Source organism: Dipodomys spectabilis, unplaced genomic scaffold (assembly GCF_019054845.1).
Source record: "Dipodomys spectabilis isolate Male_0828 unplaced genomic scaffold, ASM1905484v1 ptg000076l, whole genome shotgun sequence".
In the NCBI taxonomy this organism is placed as follows: Eukaryota; Metazoa; Chordata; class Mammalia; order Rodentia; family Heteromyidae; genus Dipodomys; species Dipodomys spectabilis.
Window position 1 is genome coordinate 3,336,402 of NW_024870753.1, and position 27,910 is coordinate 3,364,311.

Below are 27,910 nucleotides of genomic sequence, written 5' to 3' on the forward strand. Positions count from 1 at the left end.
AGTGCGATGGCTCCTCTGTGGCCCTGTGTCCTGGTGTCTGCCACAGGTGAGTTCTTTCAATGATTTTATGAAGCATTGAGTTTTAACACTCAGACAATAGAGACAATATACACAATTGTGCTCTGAACGCCTCATTGGATTGGACGTTTTTACTCTCCATCTATAAAATGCCAGCCTACCAAGCTACACAGAGACCAGCAGTCTAACTGTTCCTCCAATTGCACATAGATGTATACATATATGTATACACACATATATCACAGTGTGAAACTTTTTCAACATAGCTGAAAATAGGTGTCAGCACGTTATAATGGTTTGTTTAAGCTCTGCTTCTCTAGAAACCAAACATTCTGTAGCAACTTATATTATGTTTAGGATACTTCTTTTCAGATCTTCCTTTAAGTACAGATAATGCATATTTATTATTTGACATAGACTTGGCTTTATTACAAGCTTTATTAAGAACAGCCCAGAGAAAGAATCATATAGACTTGTCATGACTACAGATAACTGTATGTTATTTTGGTATTATAGACTTTACATCTAATCTGACTTTGTAAGATGGATGTATTTTAATGGCAGGTACTAAAGCCTTGAGAATTTGGAATGTTATCTTAAACAACACTTTACAACTAGGCATGGTGATACATACCTGTAATCCCAGCATTAAGGAGGCTACAGTAGAATTACAGCTTCAAGACCAGCCTGTGCTAAATAGCAAAAAAAGAAAAATGGACTTAAATAAAAGGCAAACCAAACCAAATGAAAAGTAAACAAAAATGAAGCAACAACAACACAAAGTCATAAAACATACTTCAGAAAAGTATTTTTTAAAATGCTTTATGGTGCTATTAGTGCTACTGATTTGAACCATGTTAGGATATAATTGATGCTTTATAAATCAAGCATTTATGTTTATTCTGGGGTTTTCTAATACTCTACTCTCTTGTGGTTTCTTGGAGCTTATATCTGAATTCTCAAGTTTTAAAATGCAACTGACAGCTGAACAAGTCAGTTGCACACATGAGTAAGGAATCTGGCAGCCAAGAAACTAAAAATTAAAAAAAAAAGAAAAGAAAAATGTTAGAAATGCTTTTGGTTGGGTCAAGAAGAAAAATATCCACTTATAATTAATGATAAAAATCTTGTATATTTAAAGGATAAAAGCATACCTTAAAAAATAAAATAGAGGAAATTCTATTAAATGCCAGATGGATTCCTTTGCAGAAAACAATTTGCCAATATGAAACTGAGATAAAATAGAATAAATGAATGTAAAGAAGATGAAATTCAGCGGGGTGCCAGTGGCTCACTCTGTAATCCTAGCTACTCTGGAGGCTGAGATCTGAGGATTATGGTTCAAGGCCAGCCTGGGTAGGAAAGGCCAGGAGACTCTTATCTCCAATGGAAGTGGCACAGTGGCTCAAGTGGTAGAGTGCTCACCTTGAGCTGAAGAGCTCAAGGATAGTGCCCTAGACTACCTTTCTGAGACTACCACTTGACTTTTGCCAGCTCCTGTGATAAATCCTGACTAACAAATGATGCTCGGCTGGGAAGGTGGCTCAGTGGTAGAGTGCTGGCCTTGCATGCATGCATGAGGCCCTGGGTTTGATTCCTCAGCACCGCATAAGCTGAAAAAGCTGGAAATGGCACTGTGGCTCAAGTGGTAGAGTGCTAGCCTTGAGCTGAAGAGCTGAGGAGCAGTGCCCAGGCTCAGAGTTCAAGTCCCACGACCGACAAAAAAAAAGAAGATGGAATTCTTTCTAGTGTTTTGTGTTTACGTTTTAGTTTTGTTGTTATAGGAGAACAAGTTTTAGTTGTGTCTTTTAACTAGAGCTTTGCCATCACTTATACTAAGGATACTTTATGTGTGTATGTGTGCATGCACATGCATGCCAGTATTGAATCTTGAACTCAGGCCCTTGTAGTCTCTCTTGGCTTTCTCACTCAAGGCTGGTGCTCTACCACTTGTGCCACACCTCCACTTCTAGCTTTTTTTGGGTCAGTTGGGGGACTTGAACTCAAGATCTGGGCAATTTTTGCTCAAGGCTAGCGCTCTACCACTGTGAACCACAGTTCCACTCTGCTATTCTGATAGCTAATTGGAGATAAAAGTCTCACAGATGTTCCTGCTCAGGCTGGCTTTGAACCAAGATCCTCATATCTCAGCCTCCTGAGTAGCTAGGATTGTAGTTGTGAGCCACCAGTGCCTGGCCACTTCTGGCTTTTTGCTGGTTAACTGGAAAGTAGAGTCTCATGGATATTTCCATCCTGGCTGGCTTCAAATGCAATCCTCAGATCTCAGCCTACTGCGTAGGTAGGTTCATAGGCTGAGGACACTTGTGACAAAGAAATTTATCCTTGGGAACTTTACTGGTTTAATATCCAGATGATCTGGAAATAAAATGCCAAGTTGATCACAGATCCCTGGCTGCTCCTGGTGTGTGGTGTGTGTGTGTGTGTGTGTGTGTGTGTGTGTGTGTGTGTGTGTGTGTGTGTGTGTGTGTGTGTGTGTGTGTGCTGGGGTGGAAGGCATCTGCATGAGGGAGAATGGTATCACTGACTACAGTACCCATTAGTCACATGGCCCTGGGCAAGCTTAGGTGTTCAGTATCTATAAATTCACTTTTATTTGGGATACTCATGAAGATCAAGATAGGATTGTAAAATTGTAAGGTGTAACACATGTATAAGACACTAGTAATCTGGAAGCAACTACAGAAAACAGCCCTGGGAGTGTGGGCTCAAGAATGTACACCTTGACTTGTCACTGTTCCTAATAGTCTCGGAGTCGTGCTGAAGAGCTTGGGCTTGGGTCACAAACCAACTGTGTTTGAATTCCACCTCCTTTGTTTGCAAACTAAGCCTTCAGAGAGTACTAACCTCTTAGAGCTCCTGGCTCCTCATCTGCAGTAATCACCCAAAATCACACACGAAAGGTTGACTTAGCCCTGTGCCTGGCCTATATAATAAATGTTTAATGGCACCACAAGTAACCAATGGAACATACATCATCTAAATCTCTATGTCCTGTATCCACTCAGATATATGAACCCATATGTAAAGATGTGTACTAAAGAATCTTTTCATCAAAAAGTACCCCAAGCACTGTGAGATAGAGAGATGGTATGTGAAAGAATGACTCATAAAACAAGGAAAATAAAGCCAGGTACCTGTAGCTCACTCCTGTAATCCTAGCTACTCAGGAGGCTGAGATCTAAGAATCATGGTTCAAGTGAGACTCATCTGCAATTAACCAGCAAAGATCCAGAAGTGGTTCAAGTGATCGAGCACCAGCCTTCAGCAAAAAAGCTAGGCAATAGTATTCAAGTCCTAAGTTCAGGCCCCAAGGCCAGCACAAATAAAAGAGCAAAAAACAAAAAAAAGTGAATGAAACAAGGGAGGTAAAGTAATATTTCTATAATATTCTCTCTCTCTCTCTCAAGTGCATCATAGATCAGTCCCTAATATGATCTACATCCCAGAAACCACACAAGCGAATTATATGAAGCTGATTATTAGCTTCAGAGAGGTTAGAATTAGAAAGGATTCTGTCCTGGTCTGTTGATAGCTCCCATCAGTGTTGAAACATCACTGAACTCAGAGTCATTTACTGCTCGTGTGAATGTCACATTAGCTTTCAAAGGGCATCGCTTACTGTTAATTAATGGTCACTTAAATCCTTAATCTCTTTCCTGTCATTGATCTTTCTCCTCCGGCAAATTTGCATTTATAGTAGAAATGTAATTTATTATTTCTGCCTATCTTAAACAAGGGACTCTTTTTCCCTTTTGGTTTATTTAAGTGCACTTCCATTTCTTGATAAATTTTCTCTTTCTAGGACTTGTTTCTCTGTTGTTCTTAAGCCCTCACTTCCAGAACTTCCTCTTCTGACTTATAAACACTTGGGCACTTTCTAGAAAGTTTGCGTTTATCTACAGGACACCCTATGGATGGTTTCCTAGGAAAAAGAACAGAAAAGAATGTGCATCTTTATGAGCAGAAGGGACAGGGCGCACACAACTTACTCCTCAGGCTTATGTTTTTAACTCTGTCTCAGATAGTTGCCTGTACTGCATCACTCACATTCCAGCATTTTCCCAACTGAGACTTGAATTGGGAGCCCCCAAGAGTAGTCAAAACGAAGCTGCCCCAAGCTAAAGTTTCTAGGAAGAACACCAGGACCAGCTTTGCTTCATGCTCTTGACTGCCCTTCTCTGGGGTAGGCAAGTGAGAAATGTTCTCAGGTAGAAAGATTCCCAGCATACTTTCTGACAATAACAGTTCAGAAAAGCCCTAAAAATGCCGCCTTCCCCTCCGCCCCCCAAGCTCCCCACCTCAGTCCTGCATGCCTGAATAGCTCTTGCCATTTTCGGCATCTTCTTGGGTGAATAATTAAGAAATTAAAATGCTCATTAGATTCCCAGTTCCCGTGGTTATTGAAAGGGAATATTACACTGCCCCGCAATGAGGCAGACATCGCACCCTCCTGCCTCATTGTGAGCATTTTGGTCATGCTCACATGGACACGTACTAGAAATTGCTGCCCGTGGTGGCAAGTGACATGACATCATTCATAAAGGAATGGGTATCAACAGGATTGTCTCACGAGGAGAAGCGATCTCATTTACAGTTTCCTGCTGGAGCCTACCAACTTTCCGCAGCTCATCAAAATAGCCATCAAAACCAGCGAGAGCCCAGGCGAATTCAAACGCAGGACACTACAGATAGATTTCATCACATAACCGTGTCAGGTGGTATGCAATTTGCTTCAGTCCAATGCCTTAGCGAGGCTTTGAATTCCCTCAGGGGCCGGTGAAGCTTGTGAACAAAATATCTTTTTGCAATTCAGAGAGAGCCCTGACAAATTTGTCACTTCCAATTGTCGGTGCTCATTTCTCTTGCTTGCTTTTGCTCGGCTTCTTCTGCTTTGGCACCAATCAAAGGCTCCTCTACAAATCAAGATTCCTAGGTCAAGAGGAAATGGTTATTTCTTGGACCCAGACAGAATTTTCCCAAAACAAAGATCTCATTTTCTGACAAGTGCGTTTTATTCAAAGACAGACGATGTGAGAAAAGAGAGTTTTGAGCAGAAGAGCATGAATTGAAATCTTATTAATTCCACCGTATAGGAATCCACACAGAGAACTTATTTGGGGGTCCATGCTTTGTCTATGAAAAATGAGAAATTGAGGGGATGGGTAGGGTTGAGAGAGAATAATGGAAAGGGTCACATGGATCAAGATGCATTGTGTTCATAAACTGACATGTTGAATTGTAGCCTATTTGTCTGTTTATACTACTTAAAGATAATTGGAAAAGAAATATTTTTGTACAACTACTTAGAGATAATAATTAAAAAAAGAAATGAGCTGGGCGCCAGTAGCCCACACGTGTAATCCTAGCTACTCAAGAGGCTGAGATCTGAGGATCAAGGTTCAAAGCCAGCCCAGGCAGGAAAGCCTGTGAGACTCTTATCACCAATTAACCACCAGAAAACTGGAAGTGACGCGGTGGCTGAAGTGGTAGAGCACTTGCCTTGAGCTGAACTGCTAAGGGACAGTGCCCAGGCCCAGAGTTCAAGCCTCATAACGGACACAAAAAATAAAAAGAGAAAGAAATGAGGTCAATTAAAAGAGTAAAAATAAAAATGAAAAATCAGAATTAAAAACAAAACAAGGAGGGTAGGGCAGGCACTGGTGACTATGCCTGTAATCTTAGCTCTTTAGGAGGCTGAGCTCTGAGGATCAGGGTTCAAAACTAGCCCTGGCAGGAAAGTCCTTGAGACTCTTATCTCCAGTTAACTACCTACCAGAACAAGCCAGAAATGGACCTCTGGCTCAAGTGGTAGGGTACTACCCTTGAACATTTTCAAAAGCTCAGGAACAGTGCCCTGGTCCTGAGTTCAAGCCCAAGACCGGAACAAAACAAAACAAAAAAGCAAGGAGGGAATTAAGTGTGGAAGTGGGCATCTTCCAGAGGGACTGATATAGGAGTGTAAAAATGGATTGTCTCCCAGATGACCAATGTCTGTAAAATGCAATTGCACCTGATTTTGCCTTCTTGGAGATGGAGTTGATTTATCTTTACAATGAAATTTCTCTATTAGGCACTTAAGGCTATCAGTTTCCTTTAAAGAGACGTCTGCATGAGAGCCTACCAGCTAGCTGTGAATTTATGCAGATTGGGGTGAACTGAAGACCATACACTACTAAGAGCCACAGGAGTTTCCAATGGTCTGAAGTCTCCTAACAGATGCTTCTTGTTTTCATCTTCACAGTGAGAGCTTTCTTTTTCAGGAATTCTAGCCGCAGCCATACCCCGTCCTAGGGGTTCTGTCCTGTATAATCTCACCACGCAGTTACTACAGCAGTATCACAAGGAAGTGAGACCTGTTCACAACTGGGCAGAGGCCACTACCGTCTACCTGGATCTGTTGGTCCACACTGTATTGGATGTGGTAAGGGCCATGCTGAGCTTTCTCTTTCTGCTGATCTTCTTTTAAATCATCCATGCTTTTCTGTGGGAGCCGAGAAGAGCTTTTATTTCTGAACTGAGAGGGAAGTTGTGTGATTTTAACTTCAGCAGTTAGCCTGAGGTAAAATATTTATTTGGAAAATTGTAATTTTCAGCCCCCCTACTTATATTGTAAAAAGCAAATAGCATAGCAATGCAAGTTTCATAGGATGAAGATATTGTATGGATTAAACCATAGATTAAGGTACATATTTTATGTATGTTGCTGAAACCAGAGATAGCTACAGGTATCTTTTTCTATGGTTTACTTTTTTTTTTTTTGGTTAGTCCTGGGGCTAGAACTCAGAGCCTTGGCACTATCCCTGAGCTCTTTTGCTCATGGCTAGTTCTCTACTACTTTGAGCTACAGCTCCACTTGCAGCGTTCTGATAGCTAATTGGGGATAAGAATCTCAGGAACTTTCCTGCCTGGGGTTGGTTTCCAACCATGATCCTCATATCTCAGCCTCCTGAGTAGCTAGGATTACAGGTGTGAGACACCAGATCCTGGCTTACTTTTTTTTTTTTTTATTTTAACGTGATAATAGTAGATTTAAGAAGAGATCCAGGTCTGGGAATGCAGGTCAGTGGTAGAGTATGATAGAGTGTTTGTCTAACATTTTGGTTCAATCCCGAGCACTATAAGAGGAAATGGGGAGAGAGAGAGAGAGAGAGAGAGAGACAGAGACAGAGACAGAGAGAGACAGAGAGAGAGACAGAGAGAGAGACAGAGACAGACAGAGACAGACAGACAGACAGACAGACAGAGACAGAGACAGGGAGACAGGGAGATAGAGAAAGACAGGGTCTATCTTTTTTTTTTTTTCTTTTGGGTCCGGTCGTGGGCCTGAACTCTGGGCCTGGGCGCTGTCCCTCAGCTCTTCAGCTCAAGGCTAGCGCTCTACCACTTGAGCCACAGCACCACTTCCGGCTTTTTTCTTTTTGCTTATGTGGTGCTGAGGAATTGAACCCAGGGCCTCATGCATGCAAGGCAAGCGCTCTACCACTGAGCCACCTTCCCAGCCCAATTTTATGCTTTTTTTTTTTTTTTTTTTTTTTTAAGATGGAGCCTGTCATGGGCTGGGAAGGTGGCTCAGTGGTAGAGCGCTTGCCTTGCATGCATGAGACCCTGGATTGGGTTCGGTTCCTCAGCACCACATAAGCAGAAAAAGCCAGAAGCGGCGCTGTGGCTTAAGTGGTAGAGTGCTAGCCTTGAGCTGAAGAGCTGAGGGACAGTGCCCAGGCCCAGAGTTCAGGACCCATGACTGGCAAAAAAAACCCCAACAAAACCCAAAACATAAAAAAACTGGACATGATGGCTCAAGCTTGTAATCCTAGCTACTTGGGAGGCAGAGATTAAGGCATTACGGTTTAAGGCCAGTTCAGATAAAAAGTTCTCAAGACTCCATTTCACCCTGTTATTATGGGTATGAAAAAGGCACAATAACAAGGTACAATGGTGTACAACTATCCTCCCTAGCAAAAAAGGAAGCGCAAGTAGAAAGATCCAAGCCCAGGCAAGCCTCAGCATGAAGAAATGAGTACTCTACCTCCTAAATAAACAAAGCAAAAAGGGACTGGGGACCATGGCTCAAGTGGTAAAACACCTGCCTACTACTACCAAAAGAAAACAAAAAATAGAAAACAAGAAAAATAAAGCAAGCAAGACCCAACTGACTGGTATCAATTGTCCTTGGAAACTGTGATCCTGATTTCTCTGTTAGAGACTTCTTTTAGTACTTTGTTTTAGATTGGTTCTATAGAAGATCATGTTTTTGTGAAGTAAAGATAGTTTTAGTTCTCTCTCTTCGATGTCTAAATTTCTATTTTTTAAAAATTGGCTTGTTGCTCCAGCCAAGACCTTACTATAATGCTAAATAGAGTGTTGCTCTGTAAATATCAAATTAATACATGTGGTTGATAGTGTTAAAATCTTCTGTGTCTTGTTTTGACCTAAAGGCTCTCTAATTCCCTTAAGTGCTATGTTAAAATGCACAATTATTGTTCTAATTTTTCTTTCTGTCTTCTTGTTCTGCCAATTTTTGCTTCATACATTTTGAAACTCTGTTGTTAGGTATAGACACATGTACTATGTCTTCTTGATTACCCAGTCCTTCTATCATGAAATCCCCCTCTTCCTCTTTGATAGTATTCTCTCCCTGGAGCTTTTTAAAATATATTTTTTCATGGTATGTTCTTTATAATCCTTTATTTTCAATCTAGGTCACTTGATTTCACTTTTTTTGGTTGTTGTTTGTTTGCTTGCTTTTTTGTTTTTGGCAGTCATAGGGTTTGAACTAGGGGCTGGGCACTGTCCCTGAGCTTTTTCTGCTCAAGGGGGTTTTCTGGTGGCTAATTGGAGATAAGAATCTCATGGACTTTCTTGCCTGGGCTGGCATCGAACTATGATCTTCAGATCTCAGCTTCCTGAGTAACTAAGATTACAGGCATGAGTCACTAGCACCAGGCTTTCATTTCGTTTTGTTTTTGATCCTTCAGAACGAACCCAATGCATTCTAAGCATGGGCTCTACTTCTGAGCTATGCCCCAATAACTTATGACATCATTTTCATTTAAAATTATTTTTACACTCTGTATTTTAGTTGGGTCTTGCTTTTTATTCCCTCTTAAGTAGCTGAGATTATAGGAATGTGCCACCATGCCCAATTTGGGACTATCCTTATCAATAACTTGACTACTCTAAATACAAATGTCTCTTACTATATTTAGATTGGCTAAGCCTAAACTTAGCCTAAATGGAGGCAGGGGCAGTTTTGATCAAAGTGTTCAGATTCTGCACAGACCTGGACATTCCAGTGTGAACATGTAACTTGTTGGATCTGTCTACCAGCCACTGAACTGCTGCTGGGGAGCTGGTGTGTGAGAGGAAGAATTTGTATCTCAGCTCTCCTTGTAGCACCTCGTTTCCAGTATCATGTTTTGCCTCCTGTTTTGTTTATGTAAAGGACTACAGTCTTGTCTTAGCATTTCTGGGTATTATGAGTACCTTAGGGAAATCTGATTATAGAGATAATCTACTCAACAGTGAAGAGCTTCAATTTGTTTCTATTGAGTTTTGTCAATTCCAAATTCCCAGCTACCTTTGTATTCCAGTTCATTGACTAGCGCCTCTCAGCCAGACGTTGAGGCATCTGTTTCTATAGTCTTCGAAACTGGGAAAGATAAATAAGAATGTGGGGGAATTATCTGTATATTTGCTAACCACCAATTTAGATCTAAATAGACTCCCTCTGTTAGGAAGACTAATGAATTCCAATTCTCTGAAATATCCTTTGCTTTTAACAAGCAAGATAGAAGGTATCTACAGAAAAAGAGAGAGAAATACACAGAGAAAAAAAGCTGTGAATAATGTCACCAGAGAACCAATTATGTTCACCAGCTGGCATTGAGAAACTTGTTTCCTTTGACAAAAAAAAAAAAAGAATTTTGTTTTAGTCTAAAACTACTTTTTGACATTGTGTTCTTTAGGGCTGAATGACAAGTCTTAAAATTTTAGGGGGAAAAAAACAAGTCTTAACATTATTGTTACATGTACTTGACAAAGCAATGGGCAAGAAGAGAAAGAGGAACTGAGGCACCAGAATGGAAATTGATAAGAATCAACTACACAAAATGATAGTAATAATTAAACATTATAACAGGGATTGTAGCTGGGTACTAGTGGCCCATGCTTATAATTCTAGCTCCTCCCGAGAGGCTGAAATCTGGAGAATTGAGATTTGAAGCCAGCCTGGCAGAAAAAGTCTGGGAGACTCCATTTCTAAAATAATCAGTGAAAAGCAGGGCTGGAGGCATGACTCAGGTGTAGCGTGCCAGCTAAGCCAGTATAAGGCCCTGAATTCAAACCCCAGTATAAACAAAAAAAGAACAAAACAAGAGATCCTTTTCCCAGCCATGTGATTGAATCGATGACAGTTACAAATTGATATGACAGTGATTTAAGATAAAACTAGTAAGGACAATTCATAGCTGTAAAAGAAATACTTCTTATAAAAGCATAGTTAAGCTGCTATCTTTCTTAGTAATATAAACTACATTTTAAACTTATTTTTTTCCTATATCAGTGGGGAATTTTCACTGACTGTAACTCAGCCTAGAATGGAGCCTTCTGTGCTTTAGTGGGTGAGGTATGATGTATTTCATAATTTTTCAGCTGGCAAAATTTGGCAAAGAAGCCTTGTTCCATAAGCCTGAGCTCTCAGCAGAAGACTTTTTTGTTTTTTTTTTTCCAACTACCAGGACCCCTGCTGAGCCAATCAGGGCTGTAAGTCCCCTCTGGTCCTCCCGCAAGCTGTTCCTTGGGGAAATATTTGTGAATGCAATCTTTTCCCTTTGCATGCTACTTTAAAACCTGCCTCTCCTAAGTATCTATTTAAAGCCCATAAAAATCTGTAGAACCCATAGATTCCACCAGTTTTTGTCAAACCACTGAAGTTGGGTGAATCGAATCTGTTCATCATTTCTTCTTTCTTTTGGTGCTTAGCAAGTCATGCTTAGGAACTAACAAGTTGTTTTCTTAGTTACAAAAGGAGAAACTTTCTAAAAGTTTATGGTTTCTCTTGGCAGTGATGTGGAGAGCCACTGGGTCTATCAATCTAGTCTGTCTACACTGCACCATTCTGTATCATCTTCAGAATCTAACCGTCTCCCTACTCCAGGCTCCATATCAATTCTTTAAAGTGGTAGTCTTGACCTTGTACACAAAGAACGCATATTTCTAACGTGTTTGGGGTACTGGGGAAGATAAATTAATTATTTACTTCCCTGCCAGCAACTCCCTAATCATGGTTATTTGCTGAACATTTGGTATAGGCTAAATATTACAGAAATTTAAAAAAAGTTATCGAAACACTCTGACTTTGAAACAAGTGATCAGGGGAAGAGATAGTTTTTAGCCTTTTCTTTCACATTTCTTCATCTTGGATTTTCTATCTACTTATTTTAAGAGCATACTTCACAATGACAGACTATCCACAGAAAGAAATGAAAAATATGAGTTCAAAGAGAGCTCCTTAGTACTTTAATATCATCTTTCCCCTAATACCCTGGAAATATCCTCAAAAACCATGTCCCTAGCCAGGGATAGTCATGCATGCCTGCAACCCCAGCACTCAGGAGGCCGAAGCAGGAGAATCACAAGTTTGTGACCAATCTTCCGATCCTCAGGAACATCAGAGTTTCAAAATGTTCCTCACTAGTTTAGATATGAAAAATAATTGGCATTATTATGAAAAATAATTGGACCCATTGTAGACACGAGGAATCTCATCGATTATATTTTCTAAAGTTACATTAAACTTAGTCTCTTTTAAAGCAAAAGGTAACTTTCGAGAAGTGGCTGTCATTATCAATTGAGATAATACTCATTGAAGATTATGAGTAGCATCTTAATTTCAAATGAAAGTTTGCTCTTATCTTTTTAGCTTGGTAGCAGTTAAGATGATCTTTTTTTTTTTAGTTTGATTAATGGCGGTGTAACTAATTAGACTGGAAGAAAGATTAGGGAATCATTCAGAATTTCAAGTGCAGTCAAAGTGCCACTTTGTCACAGATAATATAGGAAAGTTCAAGGTGACAGTGAATGAGAACAGGAGGTATGGAAGGGTCTAGGTGATGTTTATAAAATTAGTTATTTGATTAGGTTGGATTTTCTTCCTCTGAATTGTATTTAGTGTTGAATTTGCTTTGATTTTCATTACATTCTATGGTTGTGTATTTTCTTTTTGCTTTGCAGGATGTACAGAATCAAAAACTAAAGACAATAGTGTGGTACCATGAGGTAAATGACTATTTCCTTCTATGCATGCTGGAGTCCTGATCCGATGTGTTAAGAAATACAGTCATTCTAAGAAATAGTCTCTTTGCATTTATAGTCCCTTAGATCTGCTGTAGGCTAATTTATTAGAATCCATTCACGATATGGACCTGGTTGGGACTACCATTGTAAGGAATTGGACAGGAAATATTTTTTCCCTAACAGAGAATACCAAGGGACTGATCAATTGAGTTTGTAATTCATATCTCGGTTGACCTGTTGCATTTTGGTAAGTTTCCCTTTTGGCTACTAACAGGTTTGGAATGATGAGTTTTTGTCCTGGAACTCCAGCAAGTTTGATGAGATTAAAGAGATCTCCCTGCCTCTCAGCGCCATCTGGGCTCCCGATATCATCATTAATGAATTGTAAGTGTGCTCCAGTGTATTTCAGATGTTGTTTGTTGATGATGGTACTAGGGATTGAACTCACCTTGTTCTGGCTAAGCAGGTGCTCTACTAGTTGAGCCATGCCTCCATCCCTCTCTAGTTTTAGCTTATGAGACCAAGTCTTGCTATGTAGCTCAGGCTGGGCTCAAATCTGGCAATGTTCCTACTTTAGCTTCTCTAATGCTAGGACTCCAGGTGCCTCCATGATTTCTATGAGGTTTTGACCAAAGAGTCTACTCAGACCAGTGGTTGATGATTCTCAATTGTGGCTACTTTGAGTTCTCTCAAACTGAAGATTGGAAATAGGTTAGAAGTACCATGAGTTAAAAGGGGGCAGGGGCATGGCTCCAGTGGTAGAGCACCTGATCAGCAAGCATAAGGTCCTGAATTCAAACTCCAGGCAGTGAAGAAGAGCCACAAAGGAGAGTTTTATTGATTCTATTATTGAGGAATTCCTGGGAATCATTTCTTGTGGGGAGAGGCAGGTGTCCAGTCCTTGGGAGGTACATTGTACCAACATTATTTAAGATACAGATTTGGTTATTGGTGCTTGAGGTTATTTGTTTGTGCCCACATGCAGCAATAACAAATGAGGTAATCTTTGACCCTTCACTGTTCAGCCCATCTGTGCCCGGGTACATCATCGTCTGGAGACATGTACATCATCTTTGCAGAGATAGGTTAGCCTCAGTCTTATGGTCTCTTCCATCTCATAATAGTGCTGAGCTCTGTGTATGTTTTTAAAGGACTGAAGCCCTCTGTGTAATGAGTTTTCTTCTTCTTCTTTTGAATAGTGTGGACATTGAAAGATCCCCTGACCTTCCCTATGTCTATATAAACTCATCGGGGACTATTAAGAACTCTAAGCCAATCCAAGTGGTCTCTGCATGCAGTTTACAGACCTATGCTTTTCCATTTGATGTCCAGAATTGCAGCTTTACCTTCAACAGCATTCTGCACACAGGTAAACCAGGAGAGAGACACACACACACTCAGGAGTTAAACCCATAGATAGTTGGCACCTATGCTGGACTGGCACACACAGATGAAATTATATTATAATTTCACATCTCTTGTATTTTTGTATTTAATTGGCTATTTAAAAATCCAAATCTCTTCTTGCAGGCAATAATTTAGCTATAATTCGACCAGGTGCAAAGTCGTTAACTAGCATGGCTGCTGTTAATTTGTAACCACAGTATTATGATCCTACTGCCATTGACAATGTTCTAGAAGTCAGTACAATTTCCCTCATACTGTGCAATAGTGAATTCCAAACCCTAGATTCATAGCTCCCCCCCACCTCCCCCGCCAGAGCTGAGGACCAAACTCAGGGCCTTGCATTTTCCAGGCAAGCACTCTTCCACGGGGCTAAATCCCCGACCCCATAGCTTTGTTTTAATGACTAGAAAGATTTGGTTCCTTGCTTTTCTTCCCTCATTGAAAGAAAACCAGGGGCTGGGAAGGTGGCTCAGTGTAAAGTGCTTGCCTTGCATGCATGAGGCCCTGGGTTTGATTCTTCAGCACCACATAAGCAGAAAAAGCCAGAAGTGGTGCTGTGAGCTCAAGTGGTTAGAGTGCTAGCCTTGAGCTGAAGAGCTGAGGGACAGTGCCCCAGGCCCAGAATTCAGGCCCCCATGACCAACAATAAATAAATAAATAAACAAAAAAAAATGAAAGAAAGGAAGAAGGAAAGGAAGAAAGGAAGAAGGAAAGAAAGAAAGAAAGAAAGAAAGAAAGAAAGAAAGAAAGAAAGAAAGAAAGAAAGAAAGAAAGAAAGAAAGAAAGGAAGGAAGGAAGGAAGAAAGGAAGAAAGAAAGGAAGGAAGGAAGGAAGGAAGGAAGGAAGGAAGAAAGAAAGAAAGAAAGAAAGAAAGAAAGAAAGAAAGAAAGAAAGAAAGAAAGAAAGAAAGAAAGAAAGAAAAAGACTGCATGTGAGGTCAGGAGAATTGGGAGGTAGAAATGCTGGTACCGTCTTTCTAGCAGCAAAGTAAATTATTTCTGTTCATTTCCAGTGGAAGATATAGACCTGGCCGGGCCTGCTGAGACACAGAGAAGACGTTAAACACGACAAGATGGCATTTTTTAATGACAGTGAGTGGGAAATTCTAGCAGTGTCCTCAATGTACAAACGTCCTACACGTCGCCACTGCGGGGATTTCGCACAGATTCAGTTTAATGTAGGTGCTTTCTTTTCTCGCCTTTGCCACCCACTTGTCCTCAGTCTTTGATATGGGACTAAGGAACCTCCATTCTGTCTTGTGTAGTTATCCGTTACCCACCAACAGCTGTTGGCTCTAGACATCAGTCTGAACTCCAGCATTCCAGAGAGCAGAGCTCCTGTGAAAAATCCTGGAATCTTTGCACCGATATCCCACAAATGCATGGGGAGAAAATGAGGTTCAGACACCAGGGACCTTAACCCCTCACTTATAGGAGAAATCCTCAAACCTTCCAGTACCTACAAACATGATTGCTTATAATTGCTATGAAGGGGCACACACACACACACACACACACACACACACACACACACACACAACACACACACACACGAGCCACCACTACAGCAATAAATTGGAAAGACTGTCTCATCAACATCATTGTCCCGTTCTTTTGTTTTTAATTTCTTTTTTTTAATTAATTATCTTTAAGGGGCTGTACAGAGGAGTTGCCACTTCACAGAGCAGTTTATGAATATAATGCCTCTTGATCAGTGTCACCCCCTTTCAACATTCTCACCCATCCCCCAACCCCACCCCCTTCTCTTACTGTTTTCAATTTTGTAGCCTATACATTGCATTTTTTACTGCCTTCTCCCGCTTCTCCTCTTTATTCATCTAGCCCTCTCCTTGACCTTACCCCCTTTCTTTCAAGTACCTGTTTCCTGGTGCTTATTTTGTTAGGTTTTGACTTTGTCTCTTTAAGGGATTGCACTATTTTGAGTTCTCCCTTGAATCTATTCTATTTCCGTTAATACATTTGTAACCACTTGCATACCACCCAATATGTTTACTTATATAGGTTTATTGGCCAATTCTAGCTACCACATATGAAGGAAACCAGGTAACCTTTAATAGAGAAAATTATGGATTAATTCTGGATCAAGATGCATAAAATATTCCTATTATGCCTGTAATCTTAGTACTCAGGAGGCTGAGATCTGAGGGTCATGGTTCGAAGCCAGCCCGAGCAGGAAAGTCTATGAGACTCTTACCTCTAATTAATCAACTAAAAATCTGAAGTAGAACTGTGGCTTAAAATAATAGACCGCCAGCCTTGGGCAGGAACAGTGCCCAGGCCCTGAACTTCAAGCCCCACAATCAGTTTTTAAAAATGTTTATCTTATTAACATGACTATCTGAAGGGCTAGTTTATACTCACCTGCAGAATGCATGGATACCACTAGTAGCTTCTAAGTCAGAGGGAATAAATGTTAAGAAGGACATGTTGAGAACCCATCTTCCTCTGATGCATCCTGGGAATTCTTTCAGCCACATTGTTCCCAGGAAACTTTGGACATTGAGGGGTGGGTTAGGGGTACATTAGGTGCAAGCCTCTGCTTTGTATTCTAGAAGGAGCTCTCTCCTCTCCTCGGCTTTTCTTGGTAAACCCTCAGACATGAGGTCAGAAACAAGTTTACATAACTGGTAGACTCTCGATGTTGGTATATAGCAGGGCACTCTGCTTTTGTGTACAGAGTTGGGTAGTGGAGCATTCCTCTGTGTGTGTGTGTGTGTGTGTGTGTGTGTGTGTGTGTGTGTGTGTGTGTGTGTGTGTGTGTGTGTGTGTGTGTGTGTGTAGGTTTTCATGTCAAGTAATGGATCCAATTGAAAAATGGAGTTTGTAGGCGTTTGGGACTGCACGCAAGAGGCATTCTCCTGAACATACGCCTTTGGAATAAGAAGGTACATTTAGACTAGATGTGGGTGCTGTGGTTACAGTGGCTGTGTTATGATCGAGGCACAGACCTCCTCCATAGGACAGAAGACATTGCATGCTACTTCCCAGCAAAGTTCTTGTTAAATTAGACCTCAAACTTGACTAGGGTTCAATGCTAACTAATGTACAGCACTGACTATTAATAGCGAACCACAACTTAACCTTTCTAGCAATGAGGTGAAGTGAGATTGCTTGCATAGAATTCTGCTTTTTTTTTTTTTTTTTTTTAGTGAAGTGTGCATTGAGGTCCACTTGTCCATTTTTTTCTTGTGTCTATGGTGCTAAGGATAGAAAGCAGACCTTGTGCATGCTAGGCAAGGATTCTACCACATCCCAGGCTGTGTCCACCTTTTTTTTTTTTTTAAAGTGAGAACAAAGGAAAGCCAAACAAACCAACAATCCAAGAATGCTTTTCTTTTCTTCTTCTTTTTAATTTCAATGGGTTTCTTGGCTAAGAGTAAACACCTCATTAATTTTAAAGATATCAGCCTGAAAACATTATTAATGCAGCCCCAATAATGGAGAGCATTAAAGGAAATGTGTGAGAGAAGCACGTGAGAGGTGGAACTTAGTCCCCCACCAAGTACTGCAAGAACCCTGCACACGCCATTACCCACACTGCACGGAGGAGACAAGCAGAGGCAGGAGAGGAGCAGGTAAGCAGGTGTGCAAACACGCAGCATTCTCACAAGCATGCTTTCCCTCTCCGTCTCTTGTTCCCTCTCCCTCTCCCTTTACTTCTTCTCCCTCTTGGTCTCTAGATGCTCCTTTTCCCTCCATGTAGCACCCATTATTTATACTTACATGTCACCTTTTATTATTTTATCTTCTCAGCAGCAACTGAGAAGTTTCTTTTCTATATGACCAACAGAGATGGTAGAAAATGGCTTAACTAAGAGGAGATGTCCCTGAATCTAGGAACCATGGACCAATTCCTTTCCTCTCTTCATTGTTCTGTTCCTCCTTTCTTATGATGTTTACATGGAGGTTTGCTAGAGGCGGGCATCCATTCCATCTCAGGCTCTTGGAACTTTTCCCCAGGTGCCTATGCTCTGAAGGCTAAGATGTGTTACCTAATAAAGCTAACTTCCAAGCTAGGCACCTGTAACTCACACTGATAAGCCTAACTACTCAAGACACTGCCAAATGAAGATCCTATTTTGCAACCAACCTAGGGAGGATGAATCTGTGAGACTCCTAACCTCCAATTAACCAGCAGAAGTGGAGGTATGGCTCAAGTGGTAGAGCACCACCTTGAACACAAAATCCAATGGAGAGAATAAGCCCCTGAGTTCAAGCCCCAATACTGGCATACAAATAGAAAGAGACAGAGACAGAGACATAGACAAAGAGGATGGAAGGAAGACAGAGAGAAAGAAAGAAAGAAAGAAAGAAAGAAAGAAAGAAAGAAAGAAAGAAAGAAAGAAAGAAAGAAAGAAAGAATAAAAGAAAGAAAGAATGAAAGAAAGAAAGGAAGGAAGGAAGGAAGGAAGGAAGGAAGGAAGGAAGGAAGGAAGAAAGAAAGAAAGAAAGAAAGAAAGAAAGAGAAGAAAGAAAGAAAGAAAAAGGAAAGAAGAAAGAAAGGAAGGAAGGGAAGGAAAGAAGGAAAGAAGAAAAGCAAAGCTTGCTTTTGCCTTAATTCTCTGAAACAGAGTAGTTAAGAATCCTGATTAGAATCACAGGTTATATTAGCAGGATTTAGGAGTCATTCTCAGCTTTAGAAAGAAGTAATGTGCCTAACTATCACAGTTCTCCATCTCTCAACTTCTCAGCCTCCATGGTCCTAGGTGCCATGTGCACCATGCCTGGATTAATTGTTCTCTAACGTTGCATCAGACATCCCACTCCGAATTCAGCATCTAAGGCAGCCTGCTGTCCTTCAATTGTCCAGTGATGTGAAATTCAGAGCCCAGTTCCATACCAGTATTGGGCTTGCCAGTGTCCTGACAGCAAAGGGCCATCTCCCTCCTAATCTAATCACCTGCTGTGTCCCAGTCCAGGCTGCCCTGCAGGAGTCTGGGGGACAGGTGGGGCAGGCAGGAGAGACAACGATCTATTCTAAATAAACCTCCATCCTATGCCTAACATATACTGCTGCCACTTACACTAAATCAAATGCTCTGGAGGCCCTGTTAGTTTCAGCTAATGCGCAATCACAGCTGCTGGCGCTGGAACACGTATTGTTTATCAGAGGGCATCACTGATGCTTTGGAGTCGGACTACATTCCACAGGGGGCCCAGAGAAGCCTCTTCTCTCTAAAGGATGTTTATGTGCAGCCCGGGACCCAATCCAGCAACCATGGGAGGGAAGGTTTCCTCCAATACATTATTGGAGGTGCTGGTTCCCAGAAACAGCAGGGTGAGCATTCGATTTCTGTATGGCGGTGATTTTTTTTTTGAAGAATGAGGGGTAAAAGTGGGAGGAGGTAGGGAAAAAACTGTAGAAACTCATGTTGGATGGAAAACGGTGGACACTGTGGGAACTAAATCTGCCCTACCACAGATAGACTCACACTGAGTAAAGTGTTCATTCAGGCAGGAATTGGGGGGTACCCACAGGGAACTCCTAGAAAAAAATGAAAAGAGGTGTTTTGAAGAGAGAAGGGTGCTTTTCTTATCATCATTTTTTATCCACCATAATTTGCCTTTCCAGATTAGGGTAATTTTGTTGTGATTTCCATTAAGTGCAGTTTATAAAAGGGATAGAAGATCCTTCTAAACACCATCAGAGAGAGAAAGAGAGAGAGAGAGAGACAGAGCCAGAGCCAGAGACAAAGAGAGAAAGGAGAGTAAAGCCCTAGAAATCCTTCCAGGGTCACTCAGGTAGTCAGGAAATCATCATTCCTGCTCATCCAATTCAACCTACAGTCCAGATCCAAGGAACCCTTACTCTAGGTTCAAGGATCTTATTTAAATAGTAGCAACTTTCCAAACTGGGAATGTTGGGAGGGGCTTGGGAGAGGGAGGAAAATGGGCTTCCATACGAAGCGTGAGTCTGGGTGTCAAAATTCCAACTATGTTTTAAAGACGGTCATGCAAAATTGAGTACTGGTAGGGTCCGCCATCAAGCAGGCAATTAGAGGCCAACCTTGGGGTCTATTCCATCTCCAAGGAGCTCTCCACATACACATTCTGAAATTAGATTGATCTCTTTCATTAACACCAATAGGCTCCAAATACCTTTGTGTACTTATTATTACCTGGCTTTAATGGATAATGAAATTGTGGGCATAATATTGCTAACACCTGAAGGGTGTCTAATGGAGAACACAAACTGAAACTAAAGTGCTTTTTTTCTTCTCTTTCTGTGGAATTTAAAGACACCGGCTCCTTTTAGTCCATTAGGAACGATGGGCTCGAGGTAGGGACAGGTTTGCAAAGGGCAGTGTTTCACTCTGCCGGTGATGCACCTGCTCCCCAGCTTCTGTTGGGTTACTGATTCTAGAATGATCCATGAGACTGAGGGCATTCAGAATAACTGACCCCAATGGGCTAGAGCCCACTTGGATAACTCCACACTCCTACTCCACTGGAACTGACAGCATTCTTAACAGACTCCAGTGCAATTCAGTCAACGTCTTTTCTGCTCTTACCCACGTCAGGCTCAGCGGTCACGCCGAAGTTGTAAGATGAATGAAAAAGGACTGCACTATCTCTCTCTGAACATCAAAATCAGAGCCATGACAGCAACCACAAAATTGAGCACTTGCTTTTTGTCCTTAGGAGTTTATGTATAGCATCCTTAAATTCCCATGAGATATAAGTACTCATCACATTGGCTTTTTTTTTTTTTTTTGTCGGTAGTGGGGCTTGAACTCTGGGCCCAGGAGCTGTCTCTCAGCTCTTCAGCTCAAGGCTAACACTCTACCACTTGAGACACAGGGCCACTTCTGGTTTTCTGGTGGTTTATTGGAGATAAGAGTCTCACGGACTTTCCTGCCCAGACTGGCTTTGAACAATGATCCTTAGATCTCAGCCTCCTGAGTAGCTAGGATTACAGGCATGAGCCACCAGCACTTGGCCACATCTGCATTTTTATAAATTGATGGGTTGGGATGCAGAGAAATGCCTTTCAGGATGACTAGTGGAGCTTCCACTCAAACCCAATCAGTCTGACTCCAGAAACCACGTACCTAACCCAACTAAACAATCGAGTATATTCTAGCTCAATCTTTCTGTGTCCACATTGTAAATGCCAGACAAATCATCTTTATCAGCTTCATGAGGCTATCATAATGAAGTACTCCCAACAGAAATGAATCCTCTTCTAGTTCTGGAGGCTGTTTCTTTAGGTTTGTACGGGATTGATAGAGAAATTCTTCTAGTTCATAGTAGCGTTTCCTTTAACTCCACCCAAGGAAAAAGGGGGGCGTCTCTTGCTCTGGAAGGTAGCCCTAATGTAGCTACTGCTTGGTTTGGCTTAGGAATAGAAATGTTCTTGCTAAATCGGGGGGAATGGGTGAAGTGGTTTTCAAAATTTATCCAGCTTTCCAATTTTGTAAACCAGGTGGATATAGAAAAGTTTGTTTGGGAAACTTATTGTCCACCCAGATACTTTAGTCTTTCCCTTCTGTCTTCAGTTGCTGCAAGTTGACATCCAATATGGAATTGCTCCTGACAGGACAATTAACACCATTTGAAAGGCTTGATGCAGTATAAAAAATGGGAGGCCCCTTTTCAAATATCAAGTATTTCTCTCCTGATTTCCCTTTTCTCTTTTTATTAGCCTACAACATACATGTAATGTATTTTGATTGTATCTACTCCATCTATATGATTCTTTCTTAGCTTTCCTTCCTTCTCCCCACTTCTTTTTCTCTTCTCTCTTCCCTCCCTCCCTCCCTCCCTCCCTCCCTCCCTCCCTCCCTCCCTTCCTCCCTCCCTTCCTCCCTCCCTCCTTTCTTTCTTTCTTTCTTTCTTTCTTTTCTTTCTTTCTTTCTTTCTTTCTTTCTTTCTTTCTTTCTTTCTTTCTTTCTTTCTTTCTTTCTTTCTTTCTTTCTTTCTTTCTTTCCTTCTTTCCTTCTTTCCCAGTAACAGATCTCTAAATTGTACCAACAGAGCATGAAACTACATACAAGTCTCTTCCAAATTCAGGACGGTATATGACTGTAACAGGTCACATGCCCATGAAGCCAGCTGCCTCTCTCAATATCTTAGCTCTTCCCATACATCTTCCCCAACATCCTGAGGATCGATGATCTGATAAAACTATACTGTCTTGGAAATGGGAGAGTCTGAGGAGCTACTCTGTCCATCTTTGGTTCTGGTCTTGATTTTTATTTAATGTCTACATCAGCCTCTGTCTGGAGAGGAATCATTTCTGCTTGTGCTAATTATATAGGAACTTTTACTTAAAGAGCACAACACTCATCTCAGTTTTACCCAGGATGTTAGGCAAGGTTACAAGTAAACTGCTTTTTTTAGAAAAGAGTGGAGAATCAAAGCACTAAGAGGTTAATTTAGACTCAGACCTACAGGATCTTAGAATTGAGGTGCTCTGGAACTCCACCCTCTTCTGTAATGAGTCTGGATGCTTTCTACTTAACCCACCTGCCTACTGTACCTTGGTATTCCTTGTCTTTCCTTCCCTTCATAAAATAATAATAATCTGCCATGAAGTCTCCAGGGGGCTCTCTCATTTCTACCCTCTGGAAAATCAGGCTTGGTCAACATACTTCCTAGACCACCAATAGCCCAGCATGGAGCATGACATAAAACTCCCATGGTCTCTGACCATCTGATCCCCTTTCTCCTGCCCCCCCACCTCATCCCACTCACCCTGGTCATATTCATTGATGGGTGTTTTGAGAGGTGCAGGTTGATGACTGCTAATTTTGTTGCGTTTTCCAGTTGACTGCACTTTGGTAGAATGTCTTTTTAAGCAAATTATTGTAAAGCAAGTGAGTGTTGTTCTGGTGTAGATATTTGCAGCCAATTATGTTTAATGTGAAAGACAACAGCCAGACTACAATCCGCCAAACGGCTCTGGCCTGCCAAGCTCCACTGAGTTGGGATGTGCTCCCAGCTCTCACGGGTGGCAAGGTTTCATTCTCTCCAGGAATGTGGTGTCCAGACTCCTCACCCCCACCCACCCACCACCCGCAACCACCACCTTCTGCTCCCTCACGAGCCTCTCCATCACATCTCTGGCCTTGATTCATTTCTTTGATTCTCTTTCAGAGCAGGAGACACAGATGTGGGAGGAAGGCCTGGACTGCACTCAAAGGTCCTAATGGATCAAGGGTTATAGCTATGCCTCAGTGGTAAAGAATACTAGAAATCACGATATAAGGGGACACACCCCACTTCTGCCACTTACTTGGCTTATTTGAGAGAACTGAGTTGTTTTTTTCATCTAAAAGTGGAGGATATTACTAGCTGATGTTGGCAGTGAGGATTAAATAAATCACAACCTAATTATAAAAGCATCCAGCATATTGTCTAATACATAAAAAATCATCCTATTGTTTGGATGTTTGTTTTGTGTGTGTTTTGTTTTTTATAAAAAGGGAGATGGTGGGCATTATTTCTGCAGAAATATCCAAAAGCAAAGAGTCCATTTGACAAAGCTTTATTGAATACCCACTGCCAGTGACTCACAGCTGTAATCCTAGCTACTCAGGAGGCAGAGATCTGAGGATTGTGGTTCAAAGCCAGCCTGTCAGAAAAGCCCATAAGTCTCTTATCTGCAAATAAAAAACCAGAAATCCACTGTGGCTCAAGTGATAGAGTGCTAGTCTTGAGCAAAAAAGCTCAAGGGCAGTGCCCAGACCTTGAGTTCAAGCCCTATGGCCCCCCCCCTCCCTCCCCCCAAAAAAAGATCTGACATGGGACCCCTTTGGGATTAACACCTTCTCAGACATGTGATGAGATGTGACTTTAAAGCCTAGTGGAGAGAGAAGTCTTGCCATTCCTTTGTTTTAATTTTAGGGAGGGATGACAATATAGTTTGTCTTCCAGGATAGCCTGAAACTTGCTCTGTAATGCTGTGTAACCCAGGTTACCCTTCTGCCCTAGCCTCTCTGGTGTGGGGATTATAGGAGTGTACCATCTCCCATGGCTAGAATATGTCTTCCTTCCTTCCTTCCTTCCTTCCTTCCTTCCTTCCTTCCTTCCTTCCTTCCTTCCTTCCTTCCTTCCTTCCTTTCTTTCTTTCTTTCTTTCTTTCTTTCTTTCTTTCTTTCTTTCTTTCTTTCCTCCCTCCCTCCCTCCCTTCCTTCCTTCCTTCCTTCTTTTTTCTTTCCTTCTTTCTTTCTTTCTTTCTGTCTGTCTGTCTTTTTTTTTTTTTGCCAGTCCTGGGGCTTGAACTCAGGGCCTAGGCACTGTCTCTGAGCCACAGCGCCACTTCCAGCTTTTTCTGTTTATACGGTACTGAGGAACCAAACTCAGGGCTTCATGCATGGTAGGCAAGCACTCTACCATTAAGCCACATTCCTAGCCCCGAATATGTATTTCTTGAAGACACTCCCCATTACTCTCCCAGAGAAGCTAGGTAAGAAAAGTGGCAACAGCAACTATGATTTTATGACTTGAATTCCAAGACTGAACAGCCACTCAGTGGCTCATTATGGTGCCCATAGTGCAGGCTGAGTTGGATGGCTTCCGTTTACCCTACTCTAGACATCTACCTCCCCTTCTCTTCCCTGCTCTTTGCTCCTGGAGACTGAGCTGGGGCTGTAGAAATGGGATCTTTGGTCATGCTTAGCTAAGGAGAGATAGGAAATGGAATAGTGCAAGGAAATTGGAGGGAGGGAGGGGAATGAGGAGTTACTTATTTCTTCATTTTCCTCCCCTGGAGTCACTGCCAGGCTGGCTGTGTCCCTAGGAGAAAGCTCCCGTCTCTCTGCATAGATTCCTCTCCCACTATGTCTAGGCACTACTCCTAGGACTTGGTTCCTTCAGGCCTAAGGATGGCATCAGCTCACTCAGTTCCAAGAAGCCCTGGGACACTCTCTTTATTCTTATGATCTTTTATAGCCAGCCCATACCTTGCAAATAGACTTGTGATATTACTAGGAAATTTCCTAGTAATATTAACTCCTTCCCAGACTCTGATAACTCCCCAGGTTTAGCTAAGAAGCTCCCATTCCAAGTAAGGAGATAGAATGAACTGGAAATAAGAAATGATGTTGCATAATAAATAGTATTTTAAGAGAAGGAAGACTTTGATTTTAAGATAGTTTCTCATCAGCTATATGAATTTGGATAAGTAATCCAACCTTTTGGAATCTGTATTTTCTTACGGTAAAACAGAAATAATAATATCTAGGCCTCAAAGTTGTGAGGATTGAATTCAATAAATATACAAAACAGCCTCATGTTTTTGCACGCAGCAAGTGGTAAATAAATGCTAAAAGCTTTCTTTTATTGCTGTCAACATTAAAATTATTAAGATTCATGTGGCTAACGCTTAATATTACGATAACTAAAGTTTAACATAGAGCCTTTGTAAAACAAAATGGCCCCAAAAGTAATTCTAAGATAAACAACAGACTTTTTGCCTTAGGCAAGAATGTTAAGATTTAATGGAATTTCATGGCTGTGGGTTTAACTGAACACTAGTCCATCATCTTAGATTCAGTGGATTTCTTGTCCCTGGCCAGGTAGTGATTCGCAGATGCCCTCTAGCCTATGTCGTCAGCCTGCTGATTCCCAGCATCTTCCTGATGCTTGTGGACCTGGGCAGTTTCTACCTGCCACCCAATTGCCGTGCCAGGATTGTGTTCAAGACCAATGTGTTGGTGGGCTACACTGTCTTCAGGGTCAACATGTCTGACGAGGTGCCAAGGAGCGCGGGGAGCATCTCTCTGGTTGGTAAGCAGCTCCAGTGTCACCTAACTCTTCTTACCTTCCCCCTACCGACAATCTGATGCCACACTTCAGATTGGAGAAAGGAAAGAGATTCCAGCTAACTCCCTCTTCTCTGCTCTGGCATCTTCTCTAGGTATCTTCTTCACAGTCTGCATGGCCCTCTTGGTGCTCAGCTTGTCTAAATCCATCGTGTTGATCAGATTCCTCCTCAGTGAGCGGAGCAGCGGGCAGAAACAACCCCTTCGGTGCCTTCAAGGCTGTGTTGATGCGGATGGCTCTAGAATAGACCCTGGGGCCCAGCGTGCTGGGGTAACAGGTTGGTGAGAAGCCTTGAGATCTTGGTCTTAACTTCTTTATCACTGTTGGAGTCGGTGTAGACTGGGGAAGCAAGAGGGCAAGGGTTGGAATGTGTGAAGAATCTAAAAGACCTGCTTCATAGTGCTTGTGTTATACTTATTGCTGGGGACAGAAGGCTACTTTCTGATAGAGGTCATTTTAGCTTGAAGGTCAAATCCTCACTCATCTTCAGCTTGTTTGATTTTCCAGTTTTGTCCAATTACCTAATGTCACTGAACTGTTAACTACAGAATAGCAGAGTTCTGGCATAAAAGTTGTTTCTTTCTCCCTCTCTCTCTGTCTCTCTCTCTCTCTTACTCTCTGAGTAAGAAAAGACTCCTTGAGTTTAATCATGACTGTCAATTAAACTCATTCCCACAGAGACAGAGAGAGAGAGAGAGAGACAGACAGACAGAAACAGAGAGATAGTATATAGATTTTAGTTACAGTTATGAAAAGAAGTGTAAGACTCATCCCAGGCCCCTGAAGCTCCAGTGCCAGTTCCATTCAGCAGACACCATGATGATGGATAAAAGGTTTTCCCATATAGTGATATTTCACATTTCATATTTTAATATCAACATGGGAGGAGAGGAATGAGTTTAATCGACAGTCATGACAGTCAAGGCGTCTTTTCCATCCTCTGCTTGTAAGGGGTTCAATTGCACAGGCCTGACTCTGGAAGTTTTGGTGACGGATTAAAGGGCACATTCCAAGGGGCAGGTAACAGGATATCAGGGAGCAGTAAGGTAAGTACACACAGGCATTCATCCTAACTTTTGTCAGGATTACTGCAGCAAGTCAAACACTCAGGATCCTGTGTCTTTATTGAGATGCAAGGTAAGATGATCATACAACCAGCACTTTTCCACTAGCATTAGGCATTCTCCATGTATACCATCCACTCATGCTTTTTGCACCAGGTCGTGATTCCCACAGGGCACGAGGATTTCCCATACTCCAACTGAACCAATGTGGACCAACCTCTACCTCAGAAAAATGTCCTAAATGGATCGAGCCAATAGACAAGTCTGTTATATTCTCTGAGAGCTCCCAGCCTACTGCCCAGTATTTTTGCCCCACAACATTCCTTGAAAGATAAGACCATCAATTTTAAGAAAAAGTTCAGGTCTTGGTAGCACCTGATTCATCTAGAATGTTTTCCCCTATCATGCAGCATTCCCAATCTATCAAGACCACTGGGTCCAGTCAGGGACCCTAAAGGAAATCTGGTTCCAGCTTCGATCCATCAACAACCATCTCCAAACTCAGGAGCAGGTGGACCAACAGAAGGTGGCGTGGTTGGCGCTCCTGTATCGCTTTGACCAACTGCTCTTCCGAAGCTACCTGGCCATCCTGGGACTGTACACCATTACTCTGTGCTGTCTTTGGGCACAGTGGAGTGGCTGGTGATCACTGAAATCATGGCGGGAGACAAGAATCTACACACATCCAGTCCCTGCTGTCTCTTTACCTTGTGTCCAGGGTAGTCATCAGGAGGCTGGTGGGAAGAAGGACATGGCAGGCTGTAAGATAGTTCTCAGTCCTAATTTTCTTTCAGCAGAGACTCCAAAGAACTCCAAAGCTGTTTGTTAAGAACTTTTTCCAGCACTAAAATTGCGTTGGAAAAAAAAAATCTGCTCCCCTCCTCTTCTCCATCCCCCTGAAGAAAAAGAATTAAAATTCAAACAGCCTTTACCTGCTCCTCCCTCTCTCATTAGCTCCCGGTTAGTGCTCAGTGCCAATTGTCCATGAAATTCCACTGCTGCTGTTAACGAAATGAGGGCCATAAGAAGTTTGCGAATAGGAAATGTCCGTGCAAAGCTCCAACTGTTTCCTCTCCCCACTTCCTACTTTCTGCCACTTGCCTCCTCTGCCTCCATGCGCTTGGTTAGCCTCTAAAAACATATTTGTTTAAGAAAGTCTTGCTATGTTGCCCAGGTAGGCCTTGGAATTCACCATGCAGCTCAGACTGGCCTTGAACCTGAATCTTTCTGGCTCCTTTTCCCCAAGAAGTGGGAATACATGAATATACCACCATGCTTAGTATCTATTCTGGCTTTCTCCACTTTCTCCTCAGGTTA

General features: G+C 41.9%; 1 protein-coding gene across 1 annotated transcript; it reads left to right on the forward strand.

The window, feature by feature from the left end:
• Htr3b (5-hydroxytryptamine receptor 3B) lies at nucleotides 1-27,239 on the forward strand. Its single transcript, XM_042682714.1, is given in 10 exon segments — nucleotides 1-46; nucleotides 6,300-6,460; nucleotides 12,271-12,315; nucleotides 12,608-12,717; nucleotides 13,533-13,702; nucleotides 14,753-14,772; nucleotides 14,774-14,917; nucleotides 25,283-25,493; nucleotides 25,624-25,806; nucleotides 27,004-27,239. Coding segments are annotated over 10 exon segments (1,320 nt in total). The 5' UTR covers nucleotides 1-6.
• Nucleotides 27,240-27,910: the final 671 nt, after the last annotated feature.